Here is a 27,906-nt window from a genome sequence, read left to right as displayed (position 1 = left end):
ATAACCTTGGAAGGAGCTTCATTGGAGATTTTGGCTTGTGGGCTTGGAGCTCTGCTTCAATTTAGACTCTGACTTCTGGACTACTTTGTTGGGTGATTGAAAGGCTGACTCCTTTCCTAGTTTCCTAAGTTTATTCCAGCTTGAAGGAGGCCCCGTGGTTATTCGCCACCAGCCTTCCTGGTGGTGAGCTAATTAATCTCTGCCTGGATTAAGCAGACTGGGAGTAAACATTTAGGTTGATAGAATAGATAACCTCTCTAACCTCTTCTCATTTCTCTACTTTATCCTTTCCTCTCCATATTTGTAAATAAATTTCTGACTCAAGATATAACAAATATTGGCAATCACATAATTTCATTAAATTGTCCAACCATTAATTTTCACCTTTACAATATCCAGTCCTAATCTCTGCTGAATTTGTCCTATATTACCAACTGTTTACTGCCCATCTTCACATGGATCTCATAGAAACATGTCTAAAACAGAGCAGCTCATTGTCTTTCCTTACAACCCATTCCTTCAAAATGTTTTCTCTTGAAAGGATCACTTTTCTACTTGCCCAGATTTACCACTTTGACATATTCGATTCTGTCATCTTTCTCATCTCCATATCCAGTCATTGACTGTCTTGTTGATAATTTAACTGACATTGATTCTTTCTACTTATATGGCTACCATCTTACTCTGTCTCTCACCTGGATTATTCCATTTACTAAGTCAGTCAGTAAGGATTTATTAAGTTCTTATTGTATGCCAGGTGCTCTGTTAAGTTACATTAGTTCAGGTGTGAGTTGATGTTGCCTGCATTGGAGTGGCAGCTGTGTGAATAGAGAGAAGGGGGCATAAAATTCAAGAGGTTTTGTGAAGATAGCCAGAAGGTGACAGGACTTGGCAACAGATGGGATCTGTAAAGTAGGTATGAGTAAGGAAATGAGGATGAGGTTGAGTTTGTGAGCCTGAGTAACCGTGAGGATATTGAGGCCATAGAGCAAGATTAATAGGGGTGTTTACAAGAAGGGAGGATTTTGGGGGAATAGATAAGGAGTTCTATTTTGGATTTGTTGAATTTGATATGTCCTGTTTTGAGATATATGAGAGGCAGTTGGTAATTGGAGTCTAGAGTATAGGAAACATGTTTGGGCTGCATAAATAGATCTGAGAATCATCTTCATAATGATGATAATTGGACCATTGAGAATTGCTGAGATGACTAAAGTTTAGAGAGTGAAGACAAGAGAGGCCCCTGGATGTTGCATGATCTAAGGCAGTGATGAGCAAACTTTTTAAAGAGGGGGCCAAAGGAAAGGAAATGCTCATCTGTCAGTCTGTTTCTAAGGCAACTCTTTTGAAGTTTCATTGTATTGTATCCTACTCATTGTATTCGTCAGATTAGGAATAATGTCGCAGGGCCAGACAGAACATTTCAGGGGGTCCGTATCTAGTTTGCTGGTCACTGATCTAAGGCAATATCCAGGAAAGGCAACTGAGGAGCAGTCGAATAAGGAAAATCAGGACAGAACATTGTTCTCTTTAGAGAAGAGAGAATGTCAAGGACAAAAGGGCTCTCCACTGAGTTCTTACTACTGCAAGGTAATCCTTTTGCACCTCCCTAATTAACTGATTCATCTCAATGTCTCTTGCCAACCTTATCATTCTTCCTCATACCTCTCATGGCTGTTTCCCCTCACCCTCCCAGAACCTTGCCTAATATTTTATTGAAAAGTAATTGAGGGCATTTGTTAAGATTTAAAGAAAAAATTTTAAATTTAATTTAAAATTTAAGAAGCTTTTTCCTTCTGTCTCATCTCATCCCACCCAAATGCCTTCTGCCACTCTTCCTTCATTCCTGGTGTACATAATGAGACCGATGGCTCTTCTTGCTAAGACAAACCCCTCCATATGCCAAAGCGATCTCATTCCATGCTGTCTTCTCCAGTAGATTACCTCCTTTATCATCCACATTCATTAATCTTCACCTTCTTATCTGTTGGCTGCTTACATACTATGTACAAATATGTTCATGTTTCCCCCATCTTCAAAAAACTCTCACTTGATCCATTCATCCCTGGTAGCTATCATCCTACATCTCTTTTGTGGCTGAACTTGAGAAAGCTGTCTATAATAGGAACCTTTATGTTCTCCTCTTACTCTCTTAATTCTCTATAATCTGGCTTTCTAATTTTTCATCATTTAACTCAAACTGCTCTCTCCAAAGTTACTTTTTTTTTTCAAAGTTAATTTGAACTCTTAATTGCCAAATCCTCATCTTTTTTTTTTTTTTAGACCCATACCTTCTGTTTTAGGATTGATAGTAAGTATCAGTTCTAAGGTAAAAAAAAAAGTGGTATTGGCTAGGCAATTGAGAATAAGTGACTTGGCCAAGGTCACACACCTAGGAAGTATCTGAGAGTGTATTTGAACTCAGACCCTCCTGGCTCCACGACTGGCTTTATCCACTGAGCCACCTAGCTGCCCCAATCCTCATTCTTCTTAACCTCTCTTTAGCCTATGACACTATTAATCACCCTCCTGACATTCTCTTTTTTTCTTCCTACTTTTCATGAAACTACTCCTAGTTCTCTTCTTGCTTTTCAGACTACTTCTTTTTAGTCTCCTTATCCAGGTAACACTCACTAATCTTGGATGTTTTTGTTCTCTGCTCTCTTTTCCCTCTATACTATTTCACTTGGTGATCTCATTAGTTCCTATGGATTCAGTTGTCATCTCTGTGCTGATGACTCTCAGGTCTGTTTGTCCAGTCCTAACTTCTTTCCTGACCTCCAGTCTAGCATCTCCAAGTTAACTATTAGAAATCTTGAACTGGATGTCTTGTAGACATTAATTTAGCATATCCCCAAGTGAACTCAGCCTCTTTCCCCTGCCCCAATTCTCCTCTCTTCTTAACTTCCCTATTATTGTCAAGGATATCATTGTCCTCTCAGCCACCCAGGCTCAAAACCAAAGTGTCATCCATAAGTCCTCACTTTCTTAACTCCCACATCCAGATTTTCAACAACTTGTTAATTTTACCTTCCTAATATCTTATATCCCCTTTTCTCCTCTGACACTGCTACCATCTTGATTCAAGTCCTCATCACCTATGCCTAAGCTGTTGCAATAGCCTGCTTATTGTCTTCTGGCAAGAGATTCCCACAAATCTCTCACCCATTCTAGTCTATCCTCCACCCAGCCATCAAATTGATTTTCCTAAAGTTCAGATCTGACCATGTCACCTTCCTACTCAATCAATTCCAATGGCCATGAATTGCCTCGAGGATCAACTATAAAGTCCTCTGTTTGGCATTCAAAGTCCTTTACAATCTACTCTCCTACCTTTCCAATATTCTTACACCCTGCTCCTTCAATCCAATGATACTGGCCTCCTTGTTGTTCTTTGAAGAAGAAATTCTATTTCCTGATTCCAAGCATTTCCACCATCTGTTCCCCATGCCTAGCACTGTCCACCCTCATCTCCACCTGTAGGTTTCCCTTCCCTGGCTTCCTTCTAGTCTCAGCTAAAATCCTATCTTGCCTGATCCCTCTTAATTGTAGTACCTTCCCTTTTTTTTGACTATTTCCTGTTAATTCTATTTATAGGGTTTTTTTTTTTTTTGTATGAAGTTGTTTGCATGTTATCTCCCACATTAAATTGTGAGTTCTTTGAGAACAGGAGCTATCTTTTTCCTTTATATCCTCAAATTTTAGCACTGCCTGGTACATGTAGGCACTTAATATATGTTTATCGATTGCCTGGTTTCTTGACAGCCTTTGACATCATCAGGAAAGATCAGGATTGAGAGAAGACCATTGTATTTGGCAATTAAAAGATAATTGATAACTTTACAGGTAGTGGTTTCAATGGAATGATGAGTTCAGAACTGAGATGAGGTGGAGGCATTAGCCATAAATTACTTTTTCAGAGTTTATAAAAGAGAGAAGAAATAAAGGAAGATAGAATTGATAGCATTCTATTTATTCTCTACCCACATGCCATAATAATCTTCCTAAAGCATGTTTGCCTCACTTCTTTATCTATAAAAATGAGCTAGAGAAGGAAATGACAAACCACTTCAGTATCTTTGCCAAGAAACTCCTCAGTGGGATCACAAAGAGTTGGACATGACTGAAATGACTGACCAACAAAAGCATATGTAGGACCATGCTTCTCCATTGCTCAAGCATCTTCACTAGCTGCTTTTACTGCCCTACTAGAAAAAAGAAAAACTCCTCATCTTGATTTTTAAAGCCCTCTATTATAGGGGTCCAGCCTGCCTTTACAGGCTTATCTTGTGTTCTGTCTTATTTGTCTTATTTATTTTAAAACATAGTGATGTTTTTATACAGGCTATTTTCTTTATTAAGAATACACCTCTTTTAATAAGGATTCAGCCATTTCTTTCATGAAGCATTCTTAATACCTGTAGTTTTTAGTGCTTTTTCCTTCAAATGACCTTTTATTTATTTATCTGTTTTCATGTTGTATTTCCCCAAGAGAATGTAAGCCTCTTCAGGGTAGGGATTCTTTAATTAATTAATTATTTTTTGCCTGTTGCTGTGCTTATCATGTAGGTACTTACTATATGTTCATTATATTTGAATTCTTAGCTTGTGAAAGAAAGTTACTTAGGAAGATATGATAATTTTCTTTATTATGTGTAGGATATGATAATTTTCTTTATTATGTGAAGGATTATGTGTAGAAGAGGAATTAGACTTGTTTTACTTGGCTCCCAAGGGCAGAACCAAAATCAGTATGTAGAAGTTGTGGAATGGTAGGTTTAGGCTCTATGTGAGGAAATAATTTACTTTCTAACAATTACAACTTTCCAAAAATATTATGTGTTGTTTCAGAAGGCAGTGTGTTGATCTCATTAGTTGTATTATGGCCAGGACAGAACACAGTGGGACTGTAAACTTTCTTAGATTTTTTATCCCACTGTTGACTGAATGAGTTTATAACCCTCAGAGATTTTGGGGGTTATTTTCACACAGATTGTCTAGCTTGATATCCCCTGTTCTACACATGAAAAATTTTTTTTTTAAACTAGTGTTGAATTTAACACCTCTCACTTAAATTTCATCTTACTATATTCAGTTTATCATTCTAACCTATCGATTTTTAAAATTTCTTGCTTGTCATCTAACATGTTAGTAATCTCTTTTTTTTGTTTTTACATTTATATTTGAAAAGTAAGTTTCACCTAATTTACTGATGAAATGGGCCGAGGATAAAGTTCCCTGGATCATTGTACTTAGTTATTTATCTCCCTTTGTATTGAGTTTGGCACCTTGATAATTAGGTCTGGTCATTAATCTTGTTTCAGATCTACCTAATTGTATCTAGACCACATCCTTAGTTTTTTTTCCAAAAAGATTATATGAGAGACTTTTGTTGGGTGTTTTTTCTCAATTCTCAATAGGTGTATTGCATATCTACAGAATTTCCTTAATTTACCAATCTTACCCCATCAAAAATGGAAATGAGGTTAGTCAGGATCCATTCCTTATGAAGCCATGCTTGCTTTTAGTGATAATTATTTCTCTTTGTTATTCAATTGTGTCCAACTCTTTGTGATTTCATTTGGGATTTTCTTGGCAAAGATACTGAAATGGTTTGCCATTTTCTTCTCTAGCTCATTTTACAGATAAGGAAATTGAGGCAAGCAGGATTAAGTGACTTGCCCAAGGTTCATACAGCTAGTAAGTGTCTAAGACCAGATTTGAACTCAGGAAGAAGAGTTTTCCTGACTATAAACCTAGCACTCTATTCACTGTATCACATTGCTGCCCTCTTCCCTTTGTTTATTGTTTCCCTCAGAAACCAAAGTTATGTAAACTCTTTATTTTGCCAAGAATGGAAATAAATTTAACTGGCTTATAGTTTTTAGGCTTTATCCTCTACCTTTTTTTGAAAAGCTGGATATCAGTTGTTGATTCTCAGTCCTATAGCTCTTTGTCCCATTCAATTACACATAAAAACATTTTTTAACAATTGTTAGCTGACATTTTGCAATTCAGATTCTCTCTCTTCCTTCCTCCTCTCTACCCCTCCAAGGTGGTGAATATGAATAGTCTGATATAGGTTATACCAGTGCTGTCAAGGAAAACATATTTCCAAATTCTTCATACTGTGAAAAAAAGACACATTGCACATATAAGAAAAAAATCATGAAGGAGATAAAGTGAAAAGTGGAATGCTTTGACTTGCAATCAGATTCCAACAATTCCTTTTTTGTCTGTGGATATCATTTTTCATCATAAGCCCTTTAGGGTTATTTTGGAACCTTACATTGCTCAGCACCCACATTTGCCAATTTCTTTTAGTAACTTTAGTACCTACAACCTTTAGGTTATAGATTTTCTGAACTTGCCAACAACTTTTTCTCAAGGAGAAGAGCCACATGAGATGCAATGGAAGAGTACTTTCGAAAATAGAAAATCCTCAAATTTACAGAACATGAAATGGGAATTTTAAACGAATCTTAGAAAATGAAGTGGAACTAAAGCAGCTATTCAGTCTACAATCTACAAGCATATATTAAGCAACCACTATATGTCTGTCTCTGTTCTGGACACTAGATATACAAATACAACAATCTCTTGTGTGAAAGGAGCTTATTTTCTAATGGAGACTGCCAAAGAGAAAAGATCCTGGGCCCAGATTTTGTAAGTGAATTCTCTCAAACTTTTAAAGAGTAATTAATACTTCTGCAACACAAAAAAATTCCCCAAAATTGAGAAAGCACTTTATCAAATTTCTTTTGAGACAAATATAACCTTAATACCTAAACCAGGAAAGGATAGAGCAAAGAAAGATTGTAGGTAAATGTCAGTGATGAATAGTGATGCAAAAATTTTAAATTAAATCTTCACAAAAACATCTGCAGTATGTCAAATAAATTATCCATTGACTAAGTTGGATTTGTACCAGGGATACAAAAAGGGTTCAGCATTAGGGAAGCAACATAATTATATTAAAAACACAAACACCCCAAACTACATGATTATGTTTATAGATGCAAAAATGCCTTTGATAGTCAAATAGTCATATTTTCATTAGTCATTTATTCACTTTTGTTTCAAAACCCTGTCAGTCATTTTTGTCTTTCCTAAAACAAAGATTATTTCCTCTTATAGGGAAAAGAAGCAAAATAAGAACTGAGTCGTTCTGTTACCTCACTGTTGGGTACTGTGGCTGTGCCATGCAATCTGAATAGCAGTTCTCTTTGATTTTCCTTTTGCCCGACACATAACTTAAGAAATCTCTTTGTGGTGTTCTTAAGTGTTCATTGCCAGCAATAGCTCATTCTGGACTTCAGCACTTATAATCTCCATCTTCCACCTTTTTTTTTTTTTAATCTTTTTAAAAATCTTTTGGTTGTTCCTGTTCAGATATAGCAGTCTTAGTGCCTCCTTTTCCTTCTGAAAGAATAACTTTCTCTAGATTTCATTCTTGAGAAGTTTCCTTTCTTCCTTGTTCTACTTCGCTTATGGAATATTAGACTATTTGATCTTACCTCTTCTTTTTCAGAACACTTTGAAATCTGTCCTCCAAAAATTTAGAGGGTATGTGTGATACCAGCAATTACTTCCTCATTGGTGAGAATCAGATCTAGTTCTCTAATTGATTCTTCTATTTTTTGAAGAGTAAAATTACTAATCTACTCTTGGCAGAGAGACTTCTAACAAATGTTTGTATACCTCTTGTCTCCTGTTGCTACTCTGTCATACTGTTCTGTCAGGTTTGTGGTCTGTTTCCTATGCTCCTGGTCTGTCTAGTCTTTTTTTAAAACCCTTACTTTCTGTCTTAGTAACAACTCTTTAAAACAGAAAGGCAAGGGATAGGCGAATGGGTTAAGTGACTTGCCTAGGGTCACACAGCTAGGAAGTATTTGAGGGCAGATTTAAACCTAGGTCTTCTCGATTCCAGGCCTGGTATTCTTATCCACTGTGCCCCTGTTTAGATATTTAAAACTCATTTTCACATCATCTGCTTGATCCAATTGTTCATTTTCCAGATCTGCCTTTCTTTTTTGAAGCCTTGACTTAATAAACACACACACACACACACACACACACACACACACACACACACACACACACAACCCCCCTTACCATCTGCCTTAGAATTAATATTTTGCATTGATTCCAAGGAAGAGACAATGAGAGTTAAGTGGCTTTGCCCAGAGCCACACAGCTAGGAAATATCTAAGTCAGATTTGAACCTAGGACATCCTGTCTTTAAGCCTGACTCTTAATTTACCTACCTGCCCCCAGCCTTGACTTTTGATGCACAGTAGTGATGAAATGCCACTTGTGTTCCTAAGGTCTTCATTTTCTCACATATAACTTTATAAGTTTTAGATTCTTTCATGTTTTTGTCTGGCTTTTCTGTGGCAATGTCATTTGTGCTAATTTGAATCACCACAAGTGAATAGTAGTCACTTGTTTCTAGGAAGGTTTTCTTTGTGCCCTGAGAAGACAGAATACTTCTCTTAGAGTGACAGATAATTGCCTCAGCACCCCTTGCAAAGTCATCATCAACCATTATTACTTGTCTTTTTTTCCTGTCCTCTAACCCCCTCGCTTGATAATGCCTAGGATCCATAATATAAATCCTTGGAATTTTAAACATCTGTTTCCTCTTCAGAGAATATTGCTTTGTACTCTTTTAAATGAGCCTATATCTCTGCCACTTTAGATGCTTTTTCATTTTTGTTTTCATGTTGAGCCTCTTATAAGGCATTTATTAAAGCCTTTTACTTTCTCTTTTGGGAGGGTGGGAGATTGTCCTTAACCATAGGCATAGATCTGAGTACACAATACAATGCACTGCAAAATTTGACTTTCTCTCCATATGGATAGGAAATGAGTCACTCAGTCTTTTTTTCCCTTGTGACTGTTTTCCATAGCAAATATTTAGCTTTTTGGTATTTCTTCTTCTGGAGTTGTCCTACTTCTTACTTTCATCAGTTGGAAACAAATTTTTTACAGCCTTTTTTGCTCTTTTAAGTAGTACTGTCTTCACTCATTTAGCATAGAAGGAGAATCAGTATCCTTGAGAAGGTTTAGTCACAAAAGGCCATGATATAGGGAACTCCCAGATAAGAAAAGCCCTTTCACCAATGAAGGTTGAGAGTTCTTTGCAATTTATGGTCTTAGCTGTATAAAGAAGTGAGGTGAAGAAATTGACCCTCTATGTGTCAGAGGCTAGACTTAAACCCAAACTTTGTGATTGTTTTTCCATTGATTAGGCCAATATGCCTTTTATGACATAACAAGACATCAATAAAACATTTTAAAATAGGGGGAAAATAACTATGAAAAGTAGAACTGTCTTATTTTACTTAAAATTATAGATTACATAATTTTGTTTAGTGAATTGTCTTAATTGTATTGTAATCTGCTTTATAAAAACTCAAAATTTCATTACTTTCAGAAATTTACAGTTACATAGAATTTTGGTACTATAGAAACCTGCTTTTGTATGTGACATTGTAATTTGTAGCATTTATTCACTTATAATCATGAAATCACAGGTCTAGGGTTTTAATAGCCTTAATTTATGAATAAATCTTTTTTATACTGATACTTGCATAAAGAAACCTTTCTTATTACTACAAAGGAAAATGTTAGTCCAGTCTAGCTCAGAGTGACAAAATGTGAATTAGTGGTATCTAAACAAAAGAAAAAGTGACTATTAAACACTGTGTACTCAGGGATACAAACAGAAAAGTGAAATAGTCCTTCATGTCAAGAAGGCTAATTGGGGCACACAACACAAATAGGAGCGTTCAAGTGCAGGGCAGATGGTAATGCCCAAGGTTCTTGGAGGGCAACTTTAGCACAGATAACAAGGCCTGGTTACCTGCCATTTTACCAGGAAGACTAGTTGGTATATCCCTGTTCACTGAAGCAATGTGAACCATCATGTTTGTCTTGCAATCAGCTATTTGGAGGGAAGAGGGTTCATGACTCTTGGAAAGTAGAGATTGGGCATAAGTGTTAGTAAAGTAGTTGCTTCAAGTTCTCTTCTTTAGTAGTTATAATGGAAGTTAATGGGCTTGGACCACAGAAGAGGAAAGACTTGAGTAAAGGGGAGATGCCAGTGTGATGGGGATAGGACTAATAATACAATTCAGAAGATTGAAAAAAATAAAAGCTTGTAAATTTTGAGTTTAGATAAACTCTCATTTACTAAGAGAGGGACATTTTGGTAAGTCATGTGTTTCATAGTAATTTTGTTTTTTAATCTGAATAATATAGAAGAGAATAACATAACTGAGAAATTTGAATAGATAAAAGCACCAAAAAATTAAAATGTGGAAAGGACAGAAATTTAGAGATCTAAGATATTTATGTTTTAGTCTTGATCCATTACTAACCTAAAACTATTAGTAGTTCATTTTTATGCCATCATCTTTGCTAGCTTCTTAGTCTATGGTTAGACTACCATAATTTTAAAAAGAAGAATAAGAAAAAAATGAAAAATTTTCAATTGATCTTTTTGTAGACTCATATAGTGTAAGGAGAAATGAGAGGGAAAACAACAAATTACATAAATTGCCTATAAACTACTCTCTTACTGGCAGTTTATTCTGTAAAAATCCTATTTGGATCAAATCCAGAGTAAAAGCAGAAGGGGAAAGGTATTGTTTGATGGAATATGGCAGTAGATTGAAATTTTTCACCTTGGGGAATTATTCACTGAAAATAACGGATGTCCTTTTCATCAAGTTGAAACATAACTTATTTAAACATGTCACATATTGTCCTTGAACTTTCTATATAGTAAAGGATTACTCTAGACCAGTGATGGGCAAACTACAGCCTGTGGGTCAGATGGGGCCCCCTGAAATGTTCTATCCTGGGAGACATTATTCCTAATCTGACGAATACAATGAGTAGGATACAATACAATGAAACTTCGAAAGAGTTTCCTTAGAAACAGACTGACAGATGAGCATTTCCTTTACTTTGGCCACCTCTTTAAAAAGTTTGCCCATCACTGCTCTAGACCAAAAATGAAATTGTGACTCAAGAAAGAAAAATTAACAAAACTAGTCCAAATGGTCAATTGCTTGACCTGACCTTATGTTTATAAAAGAGTTAGAAGGAAAAACATGGGCTCAGCTTTTCTAGGGAAGATAATGATATGCACCAATAATTATTTAATTTAGAGATTATGTTCTGCCACAAATACATGTGGAAAGTTTTAATTTAGTTAGTGTCGTCATCTTATATCTGGAGAAAAGTAATTTTTTCCATAGGTCAAATAACCATAAGACTTTATTCCAAATTATATTTGCTTAAATTTTAGGCTTCTACTACTTTAAAGGTAGTGGGTATAAATGGCTGAGGACTGGCCTTTGAGTCAGGATAACCTGGGTTCAAGTTTTTGACATATTTCTGGCAAACCTTGTCCCTGGGCAAGTGACTCAATCTCTTAGTGCTCCCAGACAGCTCTCTTTAATTAATTAAGTTGTAGAATAGTTGAAGACCTATATTGATAGAGGAAATTTCTTCCCTGGGAACTTCCCATTCAGTGACATCACATATCCTCTAGACCTGCTTATTTAAAACTGATGACTTAAGTTAGAAAACATCATGTTGGTTAAGATTATTAAGTAGCTTTATTTTCCTGTCAGTATTGCTCTGTACAGAGGGCTAACAGTTTGCTAAAAGTTAGTAAAAAGGAAGGTAAAGAAGATAGGAAAGAATCACCAGTAATGGAAAATAGGAATTCTGAGTAAAAAGTACAATATGGGACTTAGTGGGCTATGAGAAATGAAGTAAAGAAAGAGAAATTGTGTCCAGGAAAGGGAAAGTAGAAGAGACCATGGAAATTAAGTATGAAATAGTACAAGAAATTTATTCTTGCAATATAATTTCTCATCTCTTATAAAAAACTAGTATGTCCTCACTGAAACTTCTAATGAGGAAAAGATGAAAAAAAATGAGTAAAAGAATGAAAAATATTTAATAAACCTACACCCTGCCAGACACTGTTCTCAGTCCTGGGAATACAAGTAAAAAACGAGGCAGCCCTTCAACAGACTTAAATTCTAATCAGAGAACACTGTGTTTCCCTATCTGGCTCAATTCTATCACCATCATCACAGGAGCTCTGGCCTGATTTGTTTCTGATCTGTCCAGGTCACCCCTTCTAAGGTAGCCTAGAGGCCCCCTACTCCCAGGGCCTCATTATAACTTTGTCAAACTTAACAGATCAGCCCTTTTCAGGACATTGCAGCTCTACTCCTGAGCTCAAGTAATCCACCAGACCCAGCCTTCTCAGTAGAAGGGATTATAGGAGCCTACCAGCCACCCCAGGTATGTGGTGTTTTAGAATTTTTAAAATTGTTTTTACATGTGCATTCTCATTTGAGCCTTTTAGTAACACCAGCAAGTCATTAATATCAGAAGTATTATCCCCATTTTATGGAGAAGGAAAAAGGTTTAGAGGAGTTAAGCAATTGTTTTAAGTTCAGTCCAATTTAGGACTCAAACCCAAGCCTGACTCCAAGATCAGTATTTTTCTATATGCCATAATATGGAGTGAATCCATTTCTAAAATGCTCCTGTGCCCACCACATAATTCTTCCTCTGTTAGTTAAGTGTCTGACAAGGAAATATCATTCTTTGTTAATTGAGTTAACATTACATAGCAGATTATAGACTATGAGAAGTGTGTAGCATAAACTTTTACCTTTTAGAATTGTGTGACTGAGACAAGATCTATTTATAGATGTGAGAAAACTCATATGTTTTCCACGTATAAATATGGAATGATCTTGATGTATTTTGTCAGCAAATTATCTTGCAAATGTTTCAGTTCTTAGTAGGTCACTGGTTTACTGAACAAAATGTACTGTTCTATCAACCATCCCTTCTTTATCAGCCAAATGTGCCCATTTTCCATCCTTTCATTATCTGTGAATGTCATTCACAGATCAAAAAGAATCAGGATATTTTATTTAGCCTTGATAAGTACCCTCTTGTCATTATCACAACTATGTCATCCATTTTTCTTTGTACTCTTATTCTTGCATAATGTTTGTAAATTCACCATGTAACTGCCAACTTCTCCAGTCCTGCTGCTGCCGGTGTTGCTCTTTATGGACAGCCAGTGAGAAAGAAGCCTGTATCATAAAAAGTATTTTAGATATCCAACATGGATGCTAACAATTCTAGGTTATTAGTCTAGATTCCTACCTAATAAAAAGATTCGTTTTCTTTCTAGTTTTAAAATGAGATAAAAAAAAAAGTTGATACATTTATATAATCTGATGTTAATGATGTTTTATATCATGAGAAGAGCCAATATTATAAAATAGATTAAGGAATAAAATTATGATGGGAAATCCAGTATATAATTTTTTACTTAAAATTGTGAAAATTTATGATTCTGAGTTTTTTTAAAAGTCTTCATATTTTAATTTGCATACATACACATTTGAGTGATTTTGGTGAGTTTAGATATTCTTTCCCAAATGTTTTATTTCATTTTATTCCTGTCTCTGAAATTATAACATTTATCATTATTGATTTAAGGAACTAAATAACTACCATTGCATCCTATAGTAGTATAACTACTACTGCAGAGAGGGTTGATTGTGAAATAGATCTTCTTTTTTGAAAGTTTGATTCTGTTCATGGGATTTTGAGAATACATATGATTTGATTATGTGCCTTCCTATGTATCATTTAATGATTCTTTGTCCAGTAAATTTTAAGAAAATCCTAAATTATACTTTGGCTGCATTAGAACTGTTTTCAATGAGTTACCCATTGCTATGCTTTAAATGAGAATAATTTTTAAGAAAAAGTAGTTCCTTTGCATTTGTAGCATCTCTTCATTTTTATGGATGAGCTGTTCTTCATGGATTTCTCTAGTAGTTGATGTTTAAGTTTTTAAAAACAATCCTTTACTAATATGGTAGGAAGAAAATGTATATTTTTCAACAGTAGGTGTGGATTAGACCATCTTTTGCTAACACTAGAATATTTTTCCTGAAGATCACTGTCACTCCAAAACCTTTTTTAGGACATTTGTTTCATTTAGTGATTCTCATTACTGCTTTTTCAGGGCTTCAAGAATATGTGGAAGCTGTATCTTTTCAACACTTCATTAAAACACGTTCACTGATCAGTGTGGATGAGATTAACAAACAATTGGTATTTATGTCTGACGACACTAGAGAAGAAAATAACACTGTAAGAATTTTTTTGTTTTAATTTATGCTATTTTTGTTCATGATTTTTGATTGTGATATTTATTGGTTTAAAATTTAAAAAAAGACATGTGGAGTTAGGGGAACTAATTATAGATCTGTTGTTGTTCATCTCTAATCATCTCTAATGTTAATAATAATTACTGACCTCTGTGTAGTGTTTTACAGTTTACAAGGTTTTTACTTTTACAAAGTGATTACTTTTCCTTTAGTATCTCATATGATCCTTATAACCCTGTGAGGCAGCTGCTACCAATATTATTATCTCTATTTTATAGATGAAGAAAAACAGGTCTAAGCAAAGCACAGCAACTCCTCTAGTTATGTAGTTAGTATATGTTGGAGGTAGAATTGATATGGAACTTGTGGGAAAAAAGTTATTCTCTGCATTACGAAGGACTGTGGGACATGTGGACAAATATTATAATTAAAATAGGCTCAGTATAAAGAAATTTTTATTGTAATTACAGCTAGCTAGCAGTATTTGTTTGTTTCCTACAAAGATCACTTAAAGATCACCAGTAAAATGAAGGGATTTTCCATAGTACCATATACAATGGAAAGTTGGTAGATGAAGAGAAGAAAGGAAAGTAATATTCACTCTTAGTAACCAGTTAAAAATTTTTACTGTAAGAAAACAGGCTCTGATTTTCCCATGGTAGACAGAACTCAATTTCTAGCTATTCTTTCCATATGCAAAATATGTTAGCCCTTTGTAGGGAATTTTAGAAAGGGAAATAATTAAGTTACATTCATAATATTCAGGCATTTCATTTTACTGATTCTTGGCAATTATAATTAGCTTCCTTATCTAAAATGACCTCTCATAGTAGGAGCACACATGTTTTTTTACCACCATTAGGGTGTTATTTATGTTTATTAAGTTCATCTCTTTCATCTCTCTCTTTATGATACTCCTAACAACCATGGGAAGGAGATGCTATAATTATCCCTAATTTACAATTTAGGAACTGAGGGAAATGATCTGAGCCTGGATATGAACTCACTTTCCTTACTATAGGCCCAGTACTTATCCACTGTCCTCTGAACATTTCTTCTTTTTTTTAACTTTATTATTTATTTTTAACATTTCTTTCTTTTTAAATTTTGAGTTCTGAAATACTCCCTAGAAGGCAAACAAAATATCAGTTATATATGTGAAATAATGAAAAACATATTTCCATATTAGCCATATCACCAAAAAAAGCAACAACAAAAATATAAAGCAAGAAAGTTATACTTATTTTCACACTCAAAGTTCATCAGTTTTTCTCTCTTAAGGTAGATAGCAATTTTCTTTGTTAATCAAGACTCTTTTGGAATTGCCTTGGATCATTATATTGATCAGATTAGCCAAGTCTTTCTCAGTTGATCATTATTATAACATTGTTGTTATTGTGCATAATGATCTGATTATCCTCACTTCACTTTTTATCAGTTCATATAGGTATTGCCATTTTTTTTTCTGAACACCCTCCCTCCCCCATCATTTCTTACAGCATAGTAACACTTCATCACAATCATATGCTACAACTTATTCAGTCTTTCTCTAATTGATATCTCCTCAATTTCCAATTCTTTATTATCACAAAAAGAGCTGCTGTAAGTTTTTTTTTTAAATACATAGAGGTCCTGGAGAGACTGAGGGAAAATCGGTATACTAATAAACAGTTTTTGGAGTTGTGAATTAGTTCAGTCATTCTGGAAAACAATTTGGAACTATGCCCAAAGGACTATAAAGCTATGCATAACCAACTAGCCCATCTTCATAATATCTTTTCTTACTCCTTGGCATGTTACCTCATTTCTCTTTTACTTTCCCTTCTTTTGAATAAGTTATATAGCCTTCTTTAGCTACATTCTAGTCATGGGCATCATCCAACCAAAATTTAGTTATAACTTTCAGGTAAAATATGCCTTCTTATGTTAGGCTCACCTTGTTTATACTGCTTGTTAGCTCTATTTTAAGTATTTGAATATAAACACCTGAAGCCTTGGATTTTCATTGCTGTAGTCTTTCTTAGATTTTTGTCTTCTGATCTGTAAAATGAGGGGTTTAGACTAGATGACATCTAAGGTTCCTCACAGCTCTAAATTTGTAATCCTCCATGGTCTTATGTATAGTTTCCTCCTCATTATAAGAAGCTTTTGTTTGTTTAATTCCCAAGTTTTCAGTGGTCTCTCCTTTTCTGTTGTGAGATTCTTTTAGTTTCTAGTCTCCTCACACAGATTATGATTTCCTTACTCTTCAGATCATTTTTCTTCTTTGTTTTCTCGTTGTAGCCTTTCTCAGTTAAAAAAAAAAATCAATATTTTATACTCCCTAATTGCCTTGAAAGCAGACATTCTTCAAATCCCATTGCCTTTTTTTCAAAGAGGAAGACAAACTTTTATTTTGAGTATAGAGAGAACCACTTGGCTATGGCATCACACATTAAATTCAGGACACCTTAAAATTCTCCTTATAGAGGGGCAGCTAGGTGGCTTGATGGATTGAGAACCAGGCCTAGAGATAAGAGGTCCTGGGTTCAAATTTGGCTTCAGACACATCCTAGTTGTGTGACCCTGGGCAAATCACTTAACCTCCATTGCCTAGCCCTTACCACTCTTCTCCTTTAGAACCAATTTGCAATATTGAGTCTAAGAGAAAGTAAGAGTTTAAAAAAATTCTTCTTACTCCATCTTTACTGAAAGTATGTTCCTTAGGCTTTGTCTTTTTTGGTGGTAGATTCTTTAGAGAACTGTTTTGGCAGACTTCTTACCAGGGCTTCACTTGGGAGGTTTCACTCTCCTTACCTTCTTTATCATCCTCTGAACTTAATAGTGATACTAATTTCACTTTGCCAGTTTGCCTTACCTTCTCTTACTTATCACTTATTTGTGCCTTGAAGGCCTTCTAGTTCTTTTCCTTTTTTTTCTCAAGTCCTTTTTTTCCTTTTTAGAGATTTTTGCTTTAAGTCCTTTCCCGCTCTTGGAAGGCCTTATATGCCTGTAAAAGAAACTTGGCCACTCATATTGCAAGAATGAAAGTCAGCAGATGAGAAACATGAATAAAAAACTCCCTGAGATATTAATAGTGTCAAAAGAAGGCCACAGGCATGTTTGAGTATATCCTTAGGGCCTAGAGCAGTGCCTGGCATGTAGTAGGTACCTAATAAATTGTTGTTGATTAATCCTTTGTGGAAGATTTACATACATGGACAAAAATTGGATAGGATGAGGTGTGTGTGTGTGTGTTTGTGTGTGTGTGAGAAAGAGGGGTGTTGTGGTCAATAGCAGTAAAGAACTAGACCACTGGTTACAGAGCCATCTCGATATAAAAATGTACAAGAAAGAAATTTGTGAAGTGATTAATTATTATTGTTTCAGAGTATTGTGTTACTTTATTTTATCATGGCAAGTATAGTTTGAAATATAGTCAATTTATTTGGTTTAATCATTTTTAAAAATGAAAGACAGTATAGTACCTTTTTGGTGAAGGTATGGCACATGTGCCCCAGCAGCCTAGAGGGGGCTGCTCCCATCCCCCTCTCCACAGTGTTTGAGGATAATGTTCACATGCCCTGCCCCTTTGCCTAGCAACCCAATGTAAGCACTTCCTCCCTCTCCTGTCTGGGGTAATGGGGGTGGGGAGAGGCTCACAGGCAGCCTGAAGGTACAGCTCTTTGGGCACGCAATCTCTGAAAGGTTTGCCAAAGCTGGTATAGCATAATGGATAGAGTCATTCTTAGAGACAGGAGTTCAAGGCCCACTTCTGACATCATAATTCCAATAACTCTAGACAAATTACTTCACTTCTCAGTGATTCAGGCAGTTATCTTTAAAGTTTAAGTTACAGAGAGGTGCTGATCTTTATTGATAGAGGAGATTTCCTTGTTGGGGATTCCTAATATCTATGAAATCATAGGTTTGGTCTAAAATTATCAAAGTAGATTCAATATTTTGAAGGTGAGTAGCATGGTTGATCTGCCCTTTGGTGATGCAGTATACAACTTCGTGCATGTTGTAGTTGCTGTTTTGGTGGTAACTGTAGCATAAAGGATAAAGCACTGAGGAAGATCTAAGTTCATGTCATATCTCAGACATTTACTAACTCTCTGATCCTGAACAAGCCACTTAAATCCAATCAGCCTCATATTCCTCATCTATAAAATGGGGCTCATAAGAGCCCCTACCTCCTAGGGTTATTATGAAGACAAAGTGAGATAACATGTGTAAAGTGTTTTGAAAACCTTAAAATGATATATCAGTGCTATTATTTATTATTTTTTCCTGTTTTCTCAATTTACTTATTGTGTGGTTTTTTTAAAAAAATTAGATCTCCTCAGATTTAGATGATAAACCCCTCTGCACTTGGAGCCTGAAGGTGACACCTGTTGATTATCTTCTGGGTGTGGCAGATTTAACTGGAGAATTGATGAGGATGTGCATCAACAGTGTGGGAAATGGAGACATTGACACCCCTTTTGAAGTGAGCCAGTTTTTGCGTCAGATTTATGATGGATTTTCATTCATTGGTAACACGGGACCTTATGAAGTATCTAAGAAATTATATACTCTGAAACAGAGCCTCGCTAAGGTGGAGAATGCGTGCTATACCTTAAAAGTTAGAGGTTCAGAAATTCCAAAGCACATGCTAGCAGATGTGTTTTCAGCCAAAGCAGAAATGATTGACCGTGAGGAGGGTATTTCATAAAGCATAATACTCAACTCTTGCTTATGTCCATAAGGGAGATCAGTTTGAAAGACTGTTATTTAGTATTTCATTTTACTTTTTGTGGCTTTTACTTAGTAATATTTTCAGTTTTACCCGGCAAAATTATTTGCACTGTTTTAAACTCTGTATATTGCTGTACATAAAATTGATGAAATGATTCACTCCATGTATTTCCTGTTTTAAGATTTGGCATATTTGGCTGCCTGAGCCTCTCAGTGACCAACGATTATTGTCTGTCACCTTTCCCTGTGAGGTACTTATTTCTTAGAGCACTCACTGCCATTCCCATTTTAGTTAATTGTTGAATTATGGATTGTATAATGTATGGTTAAGTCATTAATAATTTGAATTGGTGATTCTATTACATCTAAAAAGGGCTTTTTAGCCTCACATTTTGTCTTGAACATCTCTTTGAAATATCTTGCACCAGAGCCACTGGAGTGGAGTTGGGATCTAAGCATGGTACCAAAGGCTTGGAAAAGCCATGAGCTACATAGAGAGAACAGTTAAATTGAAGGGAGAATTTCCTGAATTCATGTGAAATGGTATCAGTGAGATTTGACATTGAGTTCTAATTAATTAGACCTTTTTGGAGTCATGTGTTTCAGTAGCACATCTTTCAGAACGACACACTTGTGCCAAGCTGTTGTATTTTAAATTGGAATCTATCTGTTGCTCTTCATCATAGAGGAGCTGAAATTGAATTGATGCTATTATGAAGTTTGGACAGAATGAAATATTTTCACATGGAAATGAAACATGTTTGTCAACAATTGATTTTTAAAAATGGGAGAATTAGTTACATATTATTTGTTAAATATTATTACAGCTAGGCTGTTATCTTGACCATCATGCATTTTACTTTGATTAATCTTGATGCGTGTCTGTTCTGTCATCTTTTAGAAATCACTTTTAAAAATAGCAATGAAATATTGTAGGTCAAAAGATTTAATTCATTCATAACTTCATAGTTGTCCAACTATGTTAATTGAAATACAGGAGATTACCAAAGAAAAATTATCATGTATATTTCAGCAATAAGACATTGCAGTTCCAAGTGCTTTTAGCAATAGTATTAGTCACAGAGCCAAACCCTGTAACTAATCCCCTGGGAACTAGAATGGTGGTCCCATTTATGCCAGTACTATTTAGAATTGGAATTTACATATTCAAATTAGTAATAGCCAATTCCCTGTGATCTTGACATAGGCATTACACAGTAGTTACAGAAATTTCCATTTGGGTTTAAGTTTTGAGAACTTGATAGAAATGAATTTTGGGGAGATTAGCCCATAAGGGCTATTTTTTTTTCTATATCAGCCTTTGAAAGGAATATGGAAATATGATGTGCCTAATGTCAGGTCTTTTGTGTATGCTTGTTTTTTCAAATTAATCTCTATTACTGTGCTGTTAGGTAATGCCTACATGTTTCCCTATTACTCCATTGGGTTCTTTTTCCTTAAACCATTTTGCATTACATTTATAATGTTTACCCTTTTACTTTCATCATTTCCATGTAAAAAATATTGAATTGATAAAGGATTGTTTTGTGAATGTTTAAAATGAAATATTTTGAATAAAACCATTTTAAAATATAAAGCTTCTTTCTGTCATCTTTCTATAGAATTTATCAGAACTGAAGCTATGTTGGAGACTGAACCGTTGTGGTAATTGAGTTAAGATGAATTATATTGCTTATATTAGAAATTAGTAATTGCCTCATTGGAATATTCTAAATTTCTCACAGTGCTCTAATATTTATTTAAAAACCTTTTGCTCTGACAACTTATGTGAAGTTGATGAAAAAAAGGAGATATTGTTTTAAATCAGTGGTTCCTAAACTTTTTTGGCTTACCTCCCCCTTTCCAGAAAAAATATTACTTAGCCCCCTGGAAATAAATTTTTTTTAATTTTAATAGCAATTAATAGGAAAGATAAATGCACCTGTGGCCATCACCACCCTCCTGGATCGCTGCAGCACCCACCAGGGGGTGGTAGTGCCCACTTTGGGAATCACTGTTTTAAATTCATGTTTTACATAAGGGAAACAAACCTAGTTAGTTGGTAGAATAGAAGCTGGATCATTTTGTTTCCTAATTTATTTTTCATATCCCTTAGGCCAGTGATGGGCAAACTATAATACAGCCCCCTGAAATGTTCTATTGCCCTGGGACATTATTCCTAATTTGACGGATACAATGAGTAAGATACAATACATTGAAACTTTGAAAGAGTTGCCTTAGAAACAGACTGACAGATGAGTTTTTCTTTTCTTTTGGCCTTCTCTTTAAAAAGTTTGCCCATCACTGCCTTAGACCCATGGTGGTAAACCTATGGCATGCCTACCAGAGAGGGCACTCAGAGCCCTCTCTTTGGGCACATCTGCTGTTGCCCCAGCACAGACTTCGCCAGTTAATTACTATAAAGTCAGAGGGATGTGGGGCCAGACTGCTTCCCTCCCCCTCTCCACATGTGCCTAAGGATATCATTTGCCCTTCTAAAAGGTTCACTATCACTGCCTTAGACCATGGACTGTAGCATTGCAGCCTGCAATACTCCCTTGTGCATCAACCAGATTAAAATGCAATTGAGAAATATTTAACAAAATAAGAATATAACAGAACAGAGATAATGCTAATATGAGTTTTTCTAAGTCATTATGTGACCCATCAGCATCCTTATGTGTGGCTTTGCAACCATGTTTCTGTTTGAGTTTGATATTACTTCAATAAATCAATCCTGCCCTACCAGAATATTTTTCATAAGAAAAAAAAGTCAAAGATAAACATTCTGATTTGATTGATAAATCATGATAAAATTGAAATGAACTGCTGAATAATTATAGATACAGACTTAAGAACACTTCGCTTAGCAAATGCCTTACCTATCTAACTAGGAAGGCAAGGTATATAAATAAGTACAAAATAAACATAAAGATAATGAATACAAAATTGATAACTATAAAGTAGTTTGAAAGGGAAGGCACTAGTAGTTGGGATCCTGAAAAACTTCTGCTAGAAGGTGATGCTTGAGTCTTGAAGGGAAAGATTCATCAATGCCACTGTAATGTCTATACTCCAAAAAGATAAAAGAAAGGAAAAGGATCTATATGTTTTAAAAACAAAAAAACTTGGCATGATCAATCATAACCACAGGGCAAAGTAAAAATATAATTAACAGTTTACTTCCTAAAAGTAATCCAAAATGGAAAAGTCCTAGCAATGTTTTAGACAAAATTCAGAGAATTCACATGAAAGAAAATACTGTAAGCTGCCAAAGGGTTCAGGTACCAAGGACCTATTATAGTCTGAATCACAAAAGACCTGGAAGCTTCTATTAAAAATGGAAGATCTTGGACTACAGTATTCTAAAAAACAAAATATAGAACCAAGAATAACTTATCCTGCAGAACTAAATATAATCTTACAAAAAAATGGATATTATAACCAAAGTACTTTCCTAGTATTCCTGATGAAAAGATCAGAGCTGAGTAGGAACTTTGAAAGACAAACACAAGACTATAGAGAAAAACCTAAAAGTATAAATATAATTTGAACATTTGAAAGAAGCTGTTTAATGATGCTAACATTCTCATAGGAGGAGAAGAAAATTGGTGTGCCCCTTCAGAACCTTAATATCTTCAAGTGTATTGAGGGAGTTAAATAAGAAAAAATAGGAACTAGAGTGGGGGGACATGGATGCTTCTATTCTAGGGATTTTAAGAGAAGAAAGGGACGAATTGGAATGTATTAATGTAGGAAAAGAGGAAGAAGAAATGGAATTTACTATTTCTCATAATGGTGCTATAGGAGAAGAAAAGTTTACAAATAAGGAGAGAAATGGTATTGGGATCAGATGAATTTTATTCTTATCTAAACTGGACAAAAAGCAGTTAAACATTCCATCCCACCTCCTACAGAGTTTGGTGTAGGTGATACATCAAACTTAACAGGGAAATAGGTGGGGATCTGTGGGGATTTGGAAGGTAAAAAGGAATGTAGGTGCAAGTAAATAAAACATTCCGATTTCAAAGAGGTAATTTTTAAAAATTTGAAGTTAAGGTTGGAAAAAAATTGGAAAATGACAGAACAATTCTATATAGATGTATTGGTATATTACTGTTCAATAAGGAATGGTGAAAGACTGTTTCAGAAAATCCCAGGCAGTAGAAAGTTAGCAGAGCCAAGAGAGCAATTTATAGAAGGATAACAGTGTTGTAAAGAAAAAAAGTCCTTGGAAAGACTTAAGAACTCTGACCTGATCAATGTAACAGCAAATTGAGGACCCATTTTGAGAAAAGTTTATGTATCTTCTAATAAACGAATCACTTGTGTATGTGATCTTGAGCCTGACTCAGGATGTGAAAGGAGTTATTATTTTTGGATGTTGCCAATGTGGGAATTTGTTTTGCTTGACTTGTTGAAAAGGTTTTTTCTCTCATTTTTAATGAGGGAAATGTTGGGGCTAGCAGAATAGTGATGACTTCCCCGCCCTCACTCCATATATTTAGGACAGTTTTGAAAGTTAGGAAGTAAATTATTTTTTACAAAGAAGCAAGAGGCATGGGAAAGAGATGAACAGTTTCATATGCAATCTTCTTTTGTATGTGGAGAGGTTGCCCCTAGTAGTGAGATTAGGCCCCAATAAAATCAGAGCCGTCAGCTAGCTAGAGCGGGCACGTTTGATCTCACCCAAAGTACCTGATAAGACTGTCCCTAGTTGTTCTTGTTCTACCCACTGAAGCCAAACATTTCCTTGAGAAACTTGGTTAGATGGTTACACATTGACATATTAATTCATTATCCTGTAGAAAACTGTTTCAGTGAGGTAAACTAAGTCATTGTACTAAGATTGTAAATCATTACTAACCATTGTCCATTTAAAAAGCTTACCTAATCCCTTAGCCTACATCATTTTCCCTATAAAGTGTGTACCCCAACTCATTAAACTTTGTCACTGTGCAAAGAGACTTGTCTGTGTGGTTCTTTGTTGGTACTGACCCTCCTGAAATCCCAGACATCATCTTCCTCACTCAGGTTCGGGCAACCCAAAAAGCTGTTCCAGAGCCAGACTGATGTGGAGATGCCTTTTTGGTTTAATTTCTAAGTGAAAAGAAGAAGAGGATTTGGGTTTGGGGTTTTATAAATAATGAGTTCTGTTTTGGATATATTGATTCAGGATGTTTCTAGAACATTCAATTTGACATATCCAGTAGGCAGTTGGTAATGGAAATACAGCTTTGGAGAAAGACCAGGGGTGGATATTATGGATGTGTGAAACATCTGCTTGATGATGACAAAACCTAAGGAAGCTGCTAAGTTCATAGAGAATGGAAAGAAATAAGAATTCAGCCTAAGAGACACACATCTGAACAACCAGATAGGGAATTTAATATGAATAATGATTAGCCAGAAAAGGAGACTGAAGGGTGGTTGGAGTCCAGTAGTTGCTTACTTGATTGCTTTGAGGTGTTTTTTATTGTTTTTCTGGCGGGGTTCAGGGGGATATAGTTAGATCTGTAATTTCATCAGTGTAGGGAGGAAGTTTCCTCTACCATTACCCAAAGATAGTAACTCCTCTAATTTAAAGCCTTGGAGAACTTTCCAAAGCTCTGAGAGTTTAAGTGACTTGGTATGTCAGAGGTAGGCCTTAAACCTAGGTTCTCCTGATTTTAACCCTTTATCTGTTATTTCATACAGCTCTTACTTATGTTGTTCACCAGTAATAATGTTCTAGTTATAACAATTTGGAAACCCAAACAGGCTGGCTGTCTTTTATCCTAAAAAAAATTTTTTTTCAAAATATTTTTCTCCTAAACAACTGCAGTACAACTATTTGCCAAAATGACAAATGGCAGTAAAACAAATGGCTCAACAAGCAACAGTTCCTTCCCACCCACTCAGCAAAAATCCACCTTCTTGTCCTCCTGCTCATTTGAGAAAGAGAAAAGGAAAATCCTTGCTACAAGCATGTATAGTTGAGCAAAACACATTTCTACATTGGCCATGTTAAAAAAAAAAAGCATTCTTTATTCTGACTATATCATATCACCTTTCTATCAGGAGCTGGGTAGCACATTTCATTAATCATTCAGAAATCATTGTTGGTTATTATGTAATAAAAGTTACTAAGTCTTTACAGTATTGTATACACCAACAATGTTGTGTTAACCTATAAATTGCTCTCCTGGCTCTGCTTTTTCATTCTGTAATTCTTACAAGTCTTACAGTCTTTCTCCAAAATCAAACCCTTCATCATTCCTTATAGCACAATAGTATTTCATTGCATTTATATATCATAACTTGTTCTCAGCTGTTCCCCAACTGATGGGCACCCTCTTAGATTCTCATTCTTTTGCCAGTACAAAAAAGAGCTGTTTATTTCCACTTAGTCCATCCTCAATATGTGACCTGGAACTGTGTAATAAATAGCCCAGATGCCAGCTGAGTTCCTGTACCCTAGACAAGGCCAGACCCGTCTATACTGCCTCTTTTGGTCCTGGTATACAACGCTCTGTAGTAGAATGTCCCATTGTAGTTCATTCTTGGCCAGACTTTGTCCCCCAGTGCCACAGATCTCCCTACTTCATTATGCTGACTTATGCTGGAAAAATGACTTACTGATTTTTTTCCTTTGTATTTCCTCATTAGGATTCAGTCTGGTATGTTTCCTAGATCTGTTTGGGGGAATTTTGGAGTATAGGAGAGAACTCGCTGTACTTCTTCCTGCTCTTCTGCCATTTTGGCTATGCCCATGAAGCAACATTTATTTTCCCATTTTTCTGTAGATCTGCTGATGTACCTGGGACTGATCCAGAATGATGTCATCACAGATGTGTTCTATGAGTGCTGAAACCATCTGCATCTTGTGTTTTTTAAATCTGTATTTATTTGCTCATAAAATTATTTTTTTTTGTTTTCTCATTGCCTAGAATAGTGCCTGACATATTGTAGACATTTAGTAAATATTTACTGATTTGATAAAGGAGTTATGGTATTAATGGAGGGAATCAAAATCACTTTCAAAAAAGATCACTGAACATTTTGAGGTGAAAATCAAATTAAATTCTTTCTAAAGAATAGGATGCTAAGGAGGAAACAGCAGCTTGTCCAAGGAATGAAAAACTAAACTTATAGGTGCTATCAGAGATGTGATCATTCAGTAAGGGTCAGGAAAGAAGAGGCATGCTTGCTAGTGACTCTGTGGAGAGGTTCTAAGATAAGTTTTTTTGACCTGACAATTGCAAGATGTGTTCTTTCCAAAACATGTACACAAGGCATGATAAAACTTTTTAATTCTTGTCAAAATGTTAACAAAACAACTAAGGTACCATCTCATACCTATCAGACTGGACAATATGACAGAAAAGGAAAATGACAAATGTTGGAGGGAATACAGGAAAAATGCACTGTTGTTGGAGTTGTGACCTGATCCAATTATCCTGGAGAACAATTTGGAATTATGCTTAAAAAACTCTAAAATTTTGCACACCCTTTTACCCAGCAATACCATTACTAGGTCTGTATCTTCCAAAAGAAATTTTTTTTTAAATGGAGTAAAGGACCTATTTGTACAAAAATATTTATTGCAGCTCTTTTTGTGGTAGTACAGAATTGGAAATTCAAGAGTGGTCCATCAGTTGGGGAATGGCTGAACAAGTTGTGATATGATATATGATTGTGATGGGATACTATTGTGCTATAAGAAATGACAAACAGGATGATTTTGTAAAATGTGGAAAGACCTACATGAACTGTTGCAAAGTGAAATGAGCAGAACCAGAAAAACACTGTACACAATGACAACAGTATTTTTTGATGTATGACTGTGAATGACCTAGTTATTCTAAGAAATACAGTCATCCAAGACAATCCCAGAGACTCCTGATGAAAAATACCATTTGTCTCTGAGAGAGAACTGATGGAGTATGAATGCAGACTCCATTTCTCTTCCTTCCTTTCTTCCCCTCCTTTTTTTTTTGTCTGAGATCTCTTCCACAAATGACTAATATGGAAAAATGTTTACATGATTGTACATGTGATAGCAACTATAATAAGTTGCTTACTATTTCAGGGAAGACAAGTGGGAATGGAGAGAATTTGTACCTCAAAAAATCTTCTATTTTTTTTTTTAACTCTTATCTTCCGACTTGGAGTCAATACTGTGTATTGGCTCTAAAGCAGAAGAGTGGTAAGGGCTAGGCAATGGGGGTTAAGTGACTTGCCCAGGATCACACAGCTGGGAAGTGTCTGAGGCCAGATTTGAACCTAGGACCTCCTGTCTCTAGGTCTGGCTCTCAATCCACTGAGCTACCCAGCTGCCTCCTCAAAAAATCTTTTAAATGAATGTTACAAATTGTTTTTACATATAATTGGGAAAAAATAAAATATCATTAAAAAAAAGATCTAGTTATATAAGGAAATCAAAGAATCAGAGGGGAGAAGTATGGTAGAGAATATCTGGGTGAATGTCAAGGGAAGTAGGAATAAGAATGTTTTTGCCAATGCATACAACCTGGAAGGAGATGAAATATAGTTGAGCAATTGAGAAACCACTGCAAGTCTAGCACAAAGGAACTGAAGAGTAGTGATAAGAGACTAATATTCTAGATATGTTGGAACCCTCTCTATCAAAAGCAGAGCAACTGATACTTAATTTAATGATAATTTCATCCTTCAAAAGAGGATAAGAAAGCCATTATAGCCTCACATACACCCTAGTTTTGGAGAAAGCATATTTTTAAATGGTTCAGAGGAAGGGATTGATGGGTATCCATGGATTAAAAAATTATATAAGGGAAGGCAGCCCAGAATTGAAGGGAACTTTCAAAAAAAGTAAATGTTGAAGATACAAGGAGAAACCATTTCAATGAGCAGGAAAAACAGGAGTTGTGTAAAGAGATCAATGTAAATGTATTGGATGCTTATAAACTCAGTTACATTTTAAGAAGAGATG

The 27,906-nt window shown here is 35.4% G+C and overlaps 1 protein-coding gene across 1 annotated transcript in view; it reads left to right on the top strand.

Annotated features, from left to right (window-relative positions):
- TSNAX (translin associated factor X) overlaps positions 1–20,528 on the top strand; it is a 46,929-nt gene extending 26,401 nt beyond the window's left edge. Inside the window, exons 5-6 of the mRNA XM_044673473.1 lie at positions 14,090–14,217; positions 18,553–20,528. Coding sequence (XP_044529408.1) covers positions 14,090–14,217; positions 18,553–18,930 — 506 coding nt within the window. The 3' untranslated portion in view covers positions 18,931–20,528. The remainder of the gene's footprint in view (positions 1–14,089; positions 14,218–18,552) is intronic.
- Positions 20,529–27,906: the final 7,378 nt, after the last annotated feature.

Source organism: Gracilinanus agilis, chromosome 4 (genome assembly GCF_016433145.1).
Source record: "Gracilinanus agilis isolate LMUSP501 chromosome 4, AgileGrace, whole genome shotgun sequence".
NCBI classification, from domain to species: Eukaryota; Metazoa; Chordata; class Mammalia; order Didelphimorphia; family Didelphidae; genus Gracilinanus; species Gracilinanus agilis.
The sequence above is the reverse complement of the archived record's forward strand: the minus strand, read 5'-3'. Positions and strand labels throughout refer to the sequence as shown.